The 15334-nt window shown below is 41.7% G+C and overlaps 1 protein-coding gene across 1 annotated transcript in view; it reads right to left on the bottom strand.

Moving 5' to 3' along the window:
• The window catches only part of CHFR (checkpoint with forkhead and ring finger domains), a 47575-nt gene that overhangs the window by 8364 nt on the left and 23877 nt on the right, over positions 1-15334 (bottom strand). Inside the window, 8 exon segments of the mRNA XM_042441612.1 lie at positions 2120-2171; positions 2174-2191; positions 5678-5785; positions 6370-6457; positions 7048-7118; positions 9377-9460; positions 10315-10434; positions 14981-15123. Coding sequence (XP_042297546.1) covers positions 2120-2171; positions 2174-2191; positions 5678-5785; positions 6370-6457; positions 7048-7118; positions 9377-9460; positions 10315-10434; positions 14981-15123 — 684 coding nt within the window.

Raw genomic sequence — 15334 nt, 5'->3', positions numbered from 1 at the left:
CCCAAACGACGTAAGGACCCAGGTGTGGAGGTGATTTGACACCATTGGTCGTAAAAAATGGACAGCCTGGGTCGAGGGGCCGACAGGGGAGAGAGAGAATGGATGTGGTGTCATCTCGGTGGAGTTGTCAAAAAATGGGACTAGAAGAGGAAGAAGGCTTTCTCAAGATTGTTGTTGATTTTGAGTTGTTGTGCTGGTTTTTTGTTGTTGTTGTGTTGTTTACAGGGTCTTCCTGAAGACTGTTGTGAAGAGCCCTTTACTGGGAAGTTTCCAGAGACCGGTGAGGTAAGAGAAGAGCTGATCTGTCACGCTTCTTGTATTGTTATTTATTTGTGGTCGCCCAAGGTATTTACCAGTTAGACAATTTTTGGGCAGAGTGCTGAGAGGTTGTCTGTATTGGCTGCAAACAGGCCCTCGCCATCAAAGGGAAGGTCTTCAGTTTTGTTTCTGGCTTTATCAGTAAGATCTGTGGACCTGAGCCAAGCAAACCTGTGACGGTCACGACCGAAAATGATTTTAGCTGAACAGTCGATGGAGTGTCTGGCTGAGTGGGACTGTTGGTTAACCAAAGAGAGGGCCTCAGGCATAGAAGTCCATAGCTGCAGATTTTTGTTCTTCAGGCAGATAGGGATGAAGGAAGCCATCTTGTCCCAAAGAACTTTTGGTAGGCCACCATATAGGCTTGGAGGTTGGCAACTTTGGCATTCAGGGCAACAGAAGAATAAAATCTGGTCCAAGATGTCCATACGTCTGCCATCTTTATCCACTGGGGCAGAGTGCCTCTTGCCTGATGATTCTGTAGTGATTCAACCGAGAATTAGTGTAGTGGAGCAGACAACCAATCGGGTCACACATCAGCACTGGGGCCGAAGTGGTTGAAAGGGCAGCCGCCACCTTAGTTTAGGCTTCTCCTGGGTTTGTCAGAAGCGGAGAAGCTCAGACCTCTTTTTGCTTTCTGAGGTCTCTGTTGAGAGACAGAGGGCACCTCTTGTGCCAATGATGACTCTGAAGGAGATGGCTGTGACATCGAGGTTCTCAACGTCGATGTCACCGATGATTTGGGAGCTCAAATCGATGTTGACATTGGGTAGCAGTTGTCGCATCAAAGGCCTTGAAATTTTGGGAATTCTTGGAAATTTGTGGATGGACTTTCCCCAAAGGATCTAAAGCCAAAGCGGATTTTGGGCAAGAGAGAGAGAGAGAGAGAGAGAGAGAGCGCTCCCACAAGAAAGATTTAGTTTGGAGCTCTATTCCTGGAGTCACTGCAGGTAAAAGCTCTACAATTGGGTCACCTATCAGAGATATGGGTTTCCCCTAAACAAAAAAGGCATTTAGAATGACCATCATTGATGCAATTTCCGGTCACATTCTGAGCAATGTTTAAACATGGCCGCCATAAGAGGCCTAGAAGTGGTAGGCCCATCTGGGCTGGCAACGCTTCTCTCTCACATAATCAAAATTTTAGAGGGCAATGCTCGAAAAAGAGAAAGAAAAGAAAAAATCTACCGTACAGAAAGAGAAAGGGGAAAGACAAAAAGTCTACTGTACATTAGAAATCTATTCCGCTCAGTAGCAAACCAAAGATGTTTCTCTTGCGGCAGATGACAGAGAACTGGAGGAGGAGCTAGACTGGCGGGACTGGGCATTCTCAGTACATGGGAGGTGCGGGGCTCCCGCCAATCTGCTCAGCTTTTCGCTTCCGAATGGAGTTTTGCGCAGGTGCCAATACCCCAATTCTGTGAGGCACTGAGACCTCAAAGAAGAATTTCAAGTCACCATAGCACTACCAGGTTGAGATGTTAAATATCTGGAGTCATGCCATCACCACCCTATTTGTACTGATGAGGCCCCATTTAGAGTGTCCTGGACATGCGTCCAGACCAGTCGTACTCTTAATACACCCAGGTCTATGCTATAGCTAGGCTGGTCCCTGCATTATGTGGGAGTGCTCCTACAAAGCAATCCCTATGAAAAGTCATGGTCCAAGGTTGTGACAATTATTATCACACACTATATCCAAAACCATTAATCGTTCTGCATGTATAGCTAGTGCTGGGGTGAGCAGTGCAGTAGCTTTAAAGAAAAGGTTTAAAGGAGTGGGAGTCGAGGGACAACTCACATAGCATGGTGTGCTTTGACCTGAGTCCGACAGTTGTGCCCCCAATAACATCAGGACGTGATGTGACAGTCACTGCAAGAAAAAAACAGACACTTGATGCACCACTGAGATTTTTAAAGGCTTTAAGCAATTGGAGACTGACTGAGAATAACATTAATGAGAATGACATTAGCTTTCCAAAATAATGACAGTCAACTACTGTATATATTCAACTATAAGTCAAAAAATTTATGCCCAAAATGAACTCCAAAATCATGGGTAGCTTATGTACGGGGCAATGAGTTAATGCTAATAACTTTCTTGAAAGAAGAAGTGCCCACCTTTCTCTGTAGCCTTGTAATGGCTCCCTGTTTGAAGCCCCGGCGCCCACTCTTCTCTCTCCCTCTGTGTGTGGTGTGTTCTGTTTCCCTCTAGCCCAGGGACGTAGCTAGGATTTGGAAGGGGGTGGTGGTCCAGACTAAGTGCCACCATTTTAATGGGGCTTGGGTGCAGCGGCACAGCAGCACACACCATTCATTTTTCTAATGGAAGGGGGGTTCTGGACCCCAAAACCCCCCCTTGGCTACGTCCTGCTCCGCTTCTCGCGCAGCCAGAGCTAATAAGCTGCTGCTGAGGCAATGTATGCCCTGGCTTGTACCCATTTTGCCTGGAAGTCCTGGGGGTGAAAGGCATGAGAGAGAAAGGCCTGTCCTCTCTTTTTGCAAGCCCTGAACCTTGGGAGTCCGGGGGTGAAAGGCAGAGAGAAAGAAATGTCTGTCCTCTATTTTTGCAGGCTATGAGCCTTGGAGTCCTGGGGGTGAAAGAGAGAGAGAGAGAGAGGAGAGAGAGAGAAATGTCTGTCCTCTATTTTTGCAGGCTATGAGCCTTGGAGTCCTGGGGGTGAAAGGCAGGGAGAGAGAGAAAGAGAGAGAGCGAGAGAGAAAGGTCTGTCCTCTATTTTACAAGCTATGAGCCTTGGGATCTGGGGTGACAAGAAAAGAGACAGTGGGGTCTGTCCTCCTTTTCATAAGCCACGAGGCCTTGAAGATGCTTCTGGAGGGAAAGAGTGAGAGAGAGTGTGTTGTGTGCGCGCGCGCATGCGCCGATGTTTGTTTCCCCTTTTCCATGTCGGACTGATGCTTGGGAGAGGTCCAGAGAGGGAAACTATGGAGGGAAGTGGTGGCTCCCCCCCCCCCCCCCGTTTAGTTCTTTTGTAACATCCTCCAGTGTTTGCCCCTTGATTTATCCACAGGTCATATCAAAATCCATGATTTTAGATCCAAAAACTGCCCTCAACTTATATATGAGGTCGACTTATACATGAGTATATACGGTAGTTGATAAAGAAGGCCATATTATTATCAGTCAGAAGTATCAATCAAAATGTGTGCATTTTGAATTATAGATACATAATACATAACACATGCTACCATGGGGGGTGCCTAGTCACACCCAATGCACATACCGTATATACTCAAATATAAGTCGACCTCATGTATAAGTTGAGGGTAAATTTTGGGGTCAAAATTATGGATTTCGCTATGATCCGTGGATAAGTCGAGGGTAAAATTTAAGGGCACATAGCAAAGGATCTAAAGGATGAGGCAAACCAAAACAATGTCAAAGAACTTCCAAAATTCCATCAGGCATAACTCTTTGTGCTCACTCTTAAAGGCTGGATGGATGAGAGAGTAGAGGGGGTCAGTGCTTTCAAGACAGATTATACTCTTGCTTTTCACCAGGGGATGGTTCTTTCTTTTAAATAAGAGTTAAGATACAGTACTTACACTGACCCATGGATAAGTCAACTCAGGTTTTTAGGGGCAATTTTTTGACCTACATTTTTAGACTTAGATGTGAGTATATACAGTATTATTTCTAATATTACATTCACACAGAGATAATTTTAAGAACACCCACCCACCAAAATAAAACGGGAACATCAGTTCTTGCAATCACATGTTCATTTTCAGCAGTAGATGGGAGACATACTCTTATCCATATAGCTTATAGTTGTATTGCTTGTGTATGCATATTTTAGATATATGGATAACATATGTGTGTGGTTGTTTTTATGTTCAATAAAAAACGACTACTGCTAAACAAAAATAATATCTACACTACCGACTTCCCATCCCAACTGATGAATATATTCCCCTGTTTACTATACTCCCTTTATATGACAATACATTTTTGCTTCTATTTCCTACAAAGTCTATTTAATTTACAAAACCTGGGACTGATATATGGCCTCAACGGAATGGCAAAAAAATAATGACAAACTTCCAATCTTTCTTAAAGTTATTCAGTAATTTCTCTTTAATTAACATTGTCAATTTAACCATTCAGCAAGTTCAACGGTCTTCATCTGCCAGTCTTGTGTTGGAATAGCAGCATCCTTTCACTTTTGGGCATAAAGTATTCTTGCTGCAGTAATCCTATACTGTAAAGTCCTTCCTTATTTCTTTTCTGTTCTGTTAGTATTTCCAATATAAAAGTTTTTGGTTTCAACTGTATTTTGATTTTGAAAATGTCCAATGGAAGACATCCTCAAGTAACCAGGAGGAGCAACCCTTGTAAGGATGCTCTCCCACCACTGGTGGAAAACAGATAATCTTTCAAAAAGTCAATAGCATTTGAACAGAAATACTTGATCATAAGGTATGTATGCATGAATAACTATTGCAGGTTTCATTTTGTCCATTTTTTAAAAGATTGAAACATTCTCTAAAAGAGGAGATGAAAAACAGGTTCATGAGCTGCATGCAGGCCCCAAAGTCCTAAAGTGTGGCCCCTAAAGTCCTCCAAAACCAGACCCCCTAAAAAAATTCCAGGTGATTTTTTTTTTACTCCAACCCCCACATGACTCAAAACTACTGCAAAATGAAGTGGTTTTTTCCCCTCTGTCAACTTGCCAAGGCTTCCCCATACCTTAAAAATATGCAAAAAAGTAGCTGAAAATAGAACTGAATAGCATGTTGAACATCTGTTTTTAGTTTTGTGTTGCTTTTTAGCTCTTTTATATGGGAGAGGAAAAATGGCTGAAACCAAGGAGCTAGCATATCAGTCCCAAAGTGGGATGAAAGCTATATATGTGCACCTAGCTCCATAGATCTTTCTTCAGCTCTCTCTTGCCCACTGTTTATGCTAAAGGTTTTACAACTTCTACTTGTCATGTATTGTTCTGCAGTTGCAATAACATTGTTGTTAATTCCCATGTAAAACATGTGATTGGCAGGTGGCAATTCCCAATTTCTGCAGAAAGAAAGAGACAACTCTGCATCTGTGATGGCTGTACTTTTAGAAAGAATAGAAACCCCCCGCCCCCCAGCCATTCTGTCTTTTAGCTTAGGCATTTCTTTAATCTTTATTGCCACTGGACAAAACGATTTGCAAGTGTTTCAAGTAAATAAAAATACAGAATGAAACAAGCAGCTGCCAATCTGTGTGAACAACGACGTGCTTGCTATGCAGAAAGTAGGACAAACAGGATTGCAAGACACATTACCAAAACACACACTAAACAAACCATTACTATTGCGATTGCGGTCTATTATTTAAAGACGTCTTTTTTCATACCTGGCAATTCAGTAACAGGAATATTCTGCCTGTATTGGTAAGCCAGCTCTCGGAAGCTGCGGAGGCCACAACAGTAACAGAGCACCGTTTCTCCAGTAATTCGATAATCTGAAGGAAAATAAATCAGGGATGTAGATGGTCAAGAGTGAAAAGATAATTTAATAAAAGACCGCAAACACTGAGTAGAAATGCTGTCTGCCTCTTTCTTTAGCATAGGTATGAGAACTGTCCTAAGAAGATATTGCACTCCATTTTCTATCAGCTGCTGCAAGCATGACTAATGGTGAGCAATGATGGGAATAACAGTTCATCAACATCTGGAGCTAAAGGTTCCCAATCTCTGCTATGACACCTGAAGCTTTTGGATTCCCATGATGGAAGAAAATCAGGAACATGTGGTGGGTCTCCTATCTGACACAAGATGTAACCTCATCATTATGTGAAGATAAGCTGGTCACAGATTCTGGAACCAAATAAGTTCATATAGGATTGTATGCTAAAGTATACAGAACTATTCCAAGATTCTAAGACAGGAAGATGAGCACAATGGCAAATAAATAAGTAATTGACCCCTATTGTAGGCAGCTTAAAAACTGAATCATGGTCAGAGAGCTGAAACCTACTAACAGAATCACAAATCCAACAGGATGTTTTCAGAAATTGTTTTTAAGGACAGAAGAGATGGGTTTTACCTGGCAAAATAAAAATTCCTCTTCGAAGAGCTAGGAGACTTTCATTCAATATGTTTTTCCATGTCAAACCCCTGGATGCCAGGTAATCCTGTAATAGGAGAAAAGTAGCCTGTGAAGCATAAAGCAGAGGTTTGTGCATGCTTTTGACCCTTTCCCTCAGGAAGAGAAGTATTATGAATGTAATTACCTTAAATTAATTTTATCTTAAAAAAGATTATATTTTCCATTCTCTCCCCCAAAATAGGCAGCCAGATAAAGAGATTTTATGGCTAAGTGGCCTCTAGACTGTCTTGTCCACTAGGTAGGAAATGTGTGTGACAACAAAATATAGTCATTTTTAATACAAGAATAAATGTATTATAATTTTAAAGATGTTTATAATGAAAGTAAGATAATTAGGTAAGTGCTTTGAGATGAGTAGAAATGTAATATATGGTTAATGAACTGTAATATTGATGTGTGTTCTTACTTAATTATTTTCTCATTTTGTGTAGTTTTTTGTATTGTCTTTTTTGTTGTTAAATAAAACTATTTGAAAAAAATGTATACTGTCTTGTGAACAGTCAAGTAGTGACACAGTGGTGGGCCTGGTGAAATCTTGAGGGTGGAAGCTCACCCTAATATTTTTAAGATCAACCTTAGTATATTCTTAAAAGATGATGTTTTGACTGAACATACCTTTAAAATATCTGATTCATAGTTATTGCCATTAAGGACTCCATCTAAACACTTGTCACCAAGATTTATTTCTGCAAATAAAAAAGAAGACAAAGTTGTTTGCAATCAGAAATGCCTAAGAGATATTTTTGTTATGTTGAAAATGCATAGGATTACATCAGTCATTATTTACAACTAGAGCAGCCTCAACAGGATTCAGGTAAGTGATGACTATCAATTCTCGTGCATATTAATGCATCGATTTAGTTGGGAGTAAAGTTGCCATTATTTTACAATCTCAAAATGACAGTACTGGAAGTTGGGTGCAATGCAATGAAAACTATTAACTTCTGTATCAAGGTGGATGTATCTTAATCACCTTTCAAAGAGGAAAACTAGCTGGCAATTTGAGGGACCACGATGGTCCATGGGAGGGGTGCTCCTTTGTTATAACAAACAGCATGTGGTTGAGATTGCATGAAAATCAAAGGACTGTAGAGTTGAAAGGGGCCCCATAGGCCATTAATAATAATAAATAATAAAATTTATTTATATCCCGCCTCTCTACAAAATGCAATTGGGGCGGTTTACAAGATTAAAATATACAGTCCAAATCCTCAACCCACCCACCCCTTAAAATACAATTAAACAATGTAGAATTTAAAACATAAAACATACTTAAAAAAATACGATAACTGTGGTGAAGTCAGAAGTCAGCAATTAGATTTTCCTTCTGATAGCCGGAGAACTATTCAGGCAGGCCTGCTGAAAGAGATCGGTCTTTATAGCTTTTTAAAAGCTGTTTAGAGTGGTAATATGATGGATCTCGTCCAGCAGGCCGTTCCACAATTTGGGAGCAACAGCTGAGAAGGTCCTCTGGGAGGTCGTAGACAGCCTTGTTTTACAGATTTTTCCCTCAGGATCTAAGTGTGCAGGGAGGATTATATGGAAGGAGGCGGTCCTGAAGATAGGTTGGACCCAAGCCATTTAGGGCTTTAAAGGTGATAACCAATACCTTGTACTGGGCCCGGAAACTGATGGGCAGCCAGTAGAGTGATCTTAAGATCAGTGTTATATGGTCTCTTCTGGATGTACCGGAGACCAATCTGGCTGCCATGTTCTGAACTAATTGAAGTTTCCAGACCAAGCACGAGAGTAGCCCCATGTAGAGTGCATTGCAGAAATCAAGGCGTGAGGTTACCAGTGCATGTACGACAGTCTCAAGGTCCCTGACTTCCAGGGAAGGGCGCAGCTGGCGTATTAGCCAAAGCTGATAACAGGCGCTCCTGAACGTCACATTCACCTGATTTGTCATGGGAAGCGACAAATCTAGGAGCTCCCCCAGACTGCGAACACAGTCCTTTGAGGAAATGTAAACCCTTCTAGGACTGGAGGTTGTATCCCAATACCTGGGTTCGGAGCTGATACTGTAAGTACCTCTGTTTTGTCTGGATTCAGCTTCAATTTGTTTTCCCTCATCCAATCCATTACTGCCTTAAGACAGTCATTGACAGGCGAGACGCCATCTGAAGTCAAAGCTGAAGACATGGAGAAATATATCTGGGTGTCATCAGCGTACTGATAACACCCCGCCCCATGCCTCCGGATGATCTCTCCCAGCGGCTTGGTGTAAATGTTGAAAAGCATCGGGACATTGAGTCTAATCCCCCACACAATGCAGGAAATCCAGCTACAGCATCCCTAGCAGGTAGCCCTCTAGTCTCCTTTTGAAGATGGCTAGTGGAAAAGAGCCAGCATGGTGTAGTGGCTTGAGCAAGGTACAGAACACTGCAGCATGGGTTTCCAACCAATTATGCATCCATCTTGATTTCTAGGTTTTCCCAGGGAAAACATCCAGTAATTTTAATGCTGGTGGTGGGGAAAGTTGTGAATCCAGGATTCTGTCAGGACTTAAGGTTCCCAGTGAGGAAGGATCCCACTTTTGCTGTGTAGTGGGAAGGACAAATGACTGTAATACCTGTTCCCAAGCTTCCTGACACTGTTCATCCTCACCTCAAGACAGACAGACATAACTTGTCTGAAATAGCAGCCCCCAATGCGTGTGTTCCTAGGAGGCTTCTCTGAGTGGCAAGGGTCATTAAAAGGTTACTAACTCATCCAGAACCTATTCTATGATATCCCAAGTTTACCCTGGGGTGTTACATTTCTCAAGGAAAACACTAAGCAAGCTTAAGTAAAATGAGATGTTATATGCTTGCTGATATTAACTTATATGCCAACTCCCTTTAGATATTAATGGTCAGTTTTCCAAAGTCTCTCAAGAGGATTATTTCCCCCCCAAAACTATCAATGGTAAAAGACTTGACAGAAAACTCTTCTTTTATCCTACCACAGAATGGTGCCAAGCAGCCAAAACATGCCACCCGAGTGCAGCCCCAGTACAAGTGACAGTAGGGTTGGAGACAGACAGTGCCTGCAAACACAAAGAAGGGAGGGAATGGCATCAATTACTCAGCATACCAAGTAGGAACTGTAAAAGAAAGTCTTCAACAAATACATTCCCCTGAAATGTCTTTTGTGTACAGTTTGGTGGATCTCTCATTCTGTTCTCTCCCACAGACCTGAACAAGGAAAACTGCTGCTTACAGAAATTCAGGTGTAAGCAGAAAGGTAGACCCAACCTCTCATGATACCACTTCCTGGTCAGCCAGGAAGGAAATGCTTAAAATCTCCTAAGATTATCAGAAATTGAAAGAGCAGAGACAGAGGATCAGAAAAACACAGAATACATCTTCCATCAATTGCTGAGGCAGTGTTGCACAATGGTGCTTTAAACTACCCGCAGCAGGAACTAAAGTATACATTATATTCCCTCCCTCACCTCCAAAATAACTGGCTTCTTTTGTAAAATAACTCTCTTCTTTGCAGCTCTCTAAATTGTATACATCTTCAACTGCCTTCAAAGAGTTTTACTCACAAGAATCAAGCCACCCACCATTTAAAACCTAAAAGGATTCATCTACCATATTACAAAGGAAAAGAAGTGGGTGGCAATATGTATTTAATTAAGTTATAGCTTTTCCTCTTGTAAAGGCTTGAGGAGGGTACAGATTAAAACAAAAAAAAAAAGGGGGGGGGGGGGGGAGCCTTTACACACAAAGTAAAACAATGAAAACTTCTGAACTTTTTGCCAGCTGAAAACCCCCAACAGCTTCCTATGCCTAGCAACACTTGGCTTACTGGCTCTGGACACTTTGCTTTGATGAGAGTAACTATAGCAAGAAATGTGATGGAAATCTAGATTCCATGAAATTGCCGCCAACTCACACTGTTGAGGGGCAATATGTGGATTCTGTTCACGCTCTGCTCTGCGGTCTGGCATTGGCTGGAAGCAGCAAGTACATATCACATGGCTTCCTTGGGAAGGACACACATATTCCTGGACAGCTAGAACAGGGAAACAAACAGTGAAACAAAACAAGTTGGACAGTATTCTCAAGCACTAGTTAGCCCCAACCCACCTGATTTATATTCAGTTAGATTAACCAGGTATTCCTGTACTATCTCTTTACTTATTCTGTGCTGAAATTCCCTTATTCTGTCCTCTGCTCCTTTATCCTCATGTTGAGCACCCTTTGCCTTTTCTGAGAAGACTGAAGCAAAGAAGGTATTGAGTAATTCTGCCTTTTCTCTGTCTTCTATTAGCATTTTGCCATCTTCTCCACGCAGTGGCCCTACCATTTCCTTCTTCTTCCTTTTGCTGTGGACATACCCAAAAAAGCCCTTTTTCTTGTTCTTAATCTCTCTAGCAAGCCTGAGTTCATTCTGTGCTTTAGCTTTTCTGCCTTTACATGTGTTCGCTATTTGTTTGAATTCCTCTTTGGTGATTTCCCCATTTTTCTACTTCTTATTCCCCATTTTTCTACTTCTTATACATGTTCCATTTAAAACTTAGCTCAGTTGAAAGTTCCTTAGTCATCCATCCTGGCTTCTTGAGACATCTCCCATTTTTCTTCCTCACTGGAACTGATTGAAATTGTGCCTTCGGTATCTCCCTTTTGAGAAACTCCCATCCATCTTGAACTACCTTCTCTTTTAGTATTCCTGACCATAGGATCACCCCCAGCATTTCTCTAAGTTTACTAAAATCAGCTTTCCTAAAGTCTAGAATGTGTGTCGGACTATGCCTGGCTTCTCCTTTCCACTGTATAACAGTATCCATTAACCAAATCCCTGTTGGTTAAGATCAGATCCAAAATAGATGACCCCCTTGTTGCCTCTTCCACCTTTTGGACAATGAAATTGTCTCCAAGACCAGTGAGGAATTTGCTAGACCTTGAGGATTTGGCTGAGTTTGACTTCCAGCAAATATCAGGATAGTTGAAGTCACCCATCACTACTACACATCTCTCCTTTCTGAGTGTGTGGTCATCTGTTCTAGAAAGACATAATCCAATTCCTCAGTCTGACTTGGAGGTCTGTAGTACTCTCCCATAATAACATCCCTGTTGTTTCCCTCCCCTTTAATTTTTATCCAGATGCTCTCCACCTGGCTTCCATGATTGATGTCCAGGATCTCTTCACTGGTGTAAATATCTCTGACATATAGTGCTATTCCTCCTCCTTTCTTATTTGGCCTATTTCTCTTAATAAGGTTATACCCCTCTATTTCCACATTCCAATCATGAGACTCATCCCACCAGGTTTCAGTGATGCCTGTTATATCATATTTGCTTTGTTGTGCTAGGAGTTCAAGTTCATCTTGCTCATTTCCCATGCTCTGTGCATTAGTGTAGAGACATCGAAGACCATGGGTCCCCTTGACTTGCTGCCTGTGTAAGTTTTTTTTCCCAAGAGAAAACTGGGCATGATATTTAAGTTAAGTTCTGATCAAACCAGAATAGAATGGTACTATTACTTCCCTCAATTTCTGAGAAACAGTCTGACTTTAACAACTAATTTTCTTAGCTAGTCTATCCCGACCCATTTTATTGAATTTTAAATAGATATTAAAATAAACAGAGAGACAATTCATCAAAAATAATCTCTTATTCTTTTTCATCTAACCTGATAAATATGCCATGTTGACATTGTTCTGAAGTTAAGGTCTTATGTTCCTGGGCTGAACACACTCGGGTCTAGAGGAATTGCAACAGAGATTCTACTGCAGAATCCTGATGTTCTCCTTTGAATTGTGTTCAGTCTGTGATCCTGTCCAATTCATCATGGATAGCTTTGTTTTTGCAAAACAAATCCTATTATGTATTTGATACTTCCACAGGTGAGAAATACACCTATAACATTTTGAAACTAAAATCTAAATGCAAGGCCAGGTAGTATTTTTACTACTTTCTCCTCGACAGGAAAATTAGCTAATGAGGAGGCAGGGTCTTCAAAGATTAAAACCCCTAATGTTACAAGAAAGCCAAAGTAAAAGTACCAAGATGCTTGCTATCTTTGGTAAGAATCAAAGCATAGCGTGACACCTGTTGCTCAGCAGCACATGATATGAATGTTTCTCTTTCAGACATGTCAAGAGACAAAGATGCACATGAAACATTTGTTTCGAATGGCTCCAGACTGGGGAAAAAACCAATGGAAAGATTTCATAGATTTCCATCATGCAGCTGTTCTAGACATAACCTGTTAAGGCTGGGGTAAATGCACATAGCAAATGTTCAGAAGACAAGCAGAAGTAAATACAAGATGTTAGAAAGGCACTACAGACCTTTCTAATACCTTGCTTCTCAGGGTAGCTCAATGAAAGGCTGAATTTCAGCTATCTGAAGACCTTTTGTTAAAGCCAAATGTTTTGCAAGTTAAGTTATGCAACATTGGGGAGGAGGGGCCCTTCCCACACACATACACCACTGAGTTTCATGGTGTTTTGCAGTTGTGTGTCTTCAAGCTGCTCCTGACTTATGGTGACCCTAAGGCAAACCTATTATGGGGCTTCCTTGGCAAGATGTGTTCAGAGAGGGTTTTGCTTTTGGCTTCCTCTGAGGCTGAGAGTGTGTGACTTGCCCAAGGTCACCCAGCAGGCCTCTGTGGCTGAGCAGGGATTTGAACCCTGGTCTCAAGAGTTGTAGTCAACACTCAAACCACCACACCATGGTCTCAGGGTGCTTATTCCCAGGTAACTGCACAGGATTGCAGCCATAACCCATCAGGCTAATTAGGAGATTTTATTAGCGGTTTGTTTTTAACCTCTGCATGTGTAAGATGGTTTTTTTAAACAACATATTAGAAAGTAAGACATATAAAACCCCTGTGGCATTATTCTGGATTTACCTTGGGACATGGCTTTAGGAGCTGATATGTCCTACAGCAGGGGTAGGCAACCTGCGGCCTGGCGAGGCCTTGGGACCGGCCCCAGCCCGGTCCTGCCACCGATTGCCGCCGGGGCCTTTGGCATCTCGCGTGAGGGGCATGGTGGGGCAATTGTCTATAGAAGCCTCAGAAACATGCATTTATCTTAACATTTTTTAAAAAATCAGCAAATTTTTTCATGTGTCCTCCATTTTTTTATTTAAAAAGTGCCCTCCATTTGAAAATATTGTCCTACATTTGTCCCAGCTTATTTATTTATTTAATTTTTTTAAAAATTATGTAATTATTTATTTTTTGGCTTCGGCCTCCCAGTTGTCGGAGGGACAGCAACCCGGCCCCCAGCTCAAAAGGGTTGCCTACCCCTGTCCTACAGTATACATATACTGATTTATAGGATATTTGCCTAAGAATATGATGTGAAAAGAAGACTGTCCCTACTTGGAACTCTATAAATTCTGGAACTTTGGAACTCTGTGATAGGTTTGCCTTAAGGCCACCATAAATTGGAAATGACTTGAAGGCTCACACCAAAAACAATGTATCTGTAGCCCTCAAAGCACAAGGCAAGTGCTATCTTAGCCTGCAGTAATAGAAGTATACTTTCCAAGTTGAGGGAAGTAACAGTCTCACTATACTCTGCACTAGTCAAGCCTCATCTGGAGTACTGTGTTCAGTTCCTGACTCCTAATATTAAGGTTATAGACTAGCTGGAGCCAATTCAGAGAAGGGCAACAAGGATAGTGAGAGGTATGGAGAATTAAATATATGAGGAGAGGTTGAAGGAGCTGGGCATGGTGAAGAAAAGAATAAATGATGACATGACTGCACTCTTTAAATACCACAAGGGCTGTCATAGGGAGAAAGGAGCAGGCCTGTTCTCTGCTTCATATAGGGTATAACCACATCTAATGGTTTTAAGTTACAGGAGGGTAGAGTTCAGCTGAATATTATCAGGAACTTCTTGGCAGTGACAGTGGTTTATCAATGTAACCAATTGCCTAGAGAGGTGGTGGGGTCTCCTTCTCTGATATCTTCAGAAAGAGGCTAGACTGCTACCTGCTGGGGATTCTTTAGCTGCAGATCCAGCAGTGAGCAGAGGGTTGGATGTGATGGTCCATGAGGACCCTTCCAACTCTATGATTCTAAATGAACATCCAAAAAGTGAATTTTAAAGACAAAATAGTGAGGGAGATTGCTGAAATATCACTACAACCAGTTGTCCACACTTACCTTTTCCTACACCAGGCATGGCATGGTGTTGATCAACCCCTGCCCTCCTCCCCTGGAAAACATAAACTCACCCCTGCTTCATTCTATTCTCTTTCTTTATTATAAAATTGCCAATAAATGATATGGATGTACTATGTCTGAACTTGATCATTCTAAAACGTAACAAAAAATGGACATTTCTCAATAAAAAGTTTCATTTCCCAGCTTTGGAGAGGGGGCATATAGGTAGCTAAAATATAAATAAATAAATAACTATGCAGATAAGTAGTGCAAGACAAACATCCTCTTATCTAGTTAATCAATCCTCCCCTGTCCAGAAAGCTATCCTAGTATAAGCAGATATGACTTGAATATAGATAAACACCTACAAGCCAGCTACGCTATGTAGGCCTCATGTTATCAGACCCTAAGTAAAATCTCTCATCACACTGACCTGCTGGAAAACTGGCAGAGGTAGAGGGCGCATCCCCCAATGCCTGCCCTGCTTCTGTTTCTCCTTCTTGGCGTGGGGAGGAAAGGGGCTGAACGGGTTGCCGACAATATCCTGGACACTGTCGGCACACAATGTATGGCTGACTGGAAAGAAGGACACAGTTAAGTCACTGGAAGTAGAGTATAAAAGCTGAAATTAATTCAAATCAGAAATTAATTTGTTTCCATATATAAGAATGCAAGAGCCCCACTGGACTGAACTAAAAGTCCTCCATCCTATCTCAGACTGTGACCCTGGGAAGCCATCATCATCATCATCATCATCATCATCATCATCATCATCATCATCATCATC

This window comes from Sceloporus undulatus, chromosome 10, assembly GCF_019175285.1.
Source record: "Sceloporus undulatus isolate JIND9_A2432 ecotype Alabama chromosome 10, SceUnd_v1.1, whole genome shotgun sequence".
NCBI classification, from domain to species: Eukaryota; Metazoa; Chordata; class Lepidosauria; order Squamata; family Phrynosomatidae; genus Sceloporus; species Sceloporus undulatus.
Note: the sequence above shows the minus strand (reverse complement) of the source record. Positions and strands in the feature narration are given on the sequence as shown.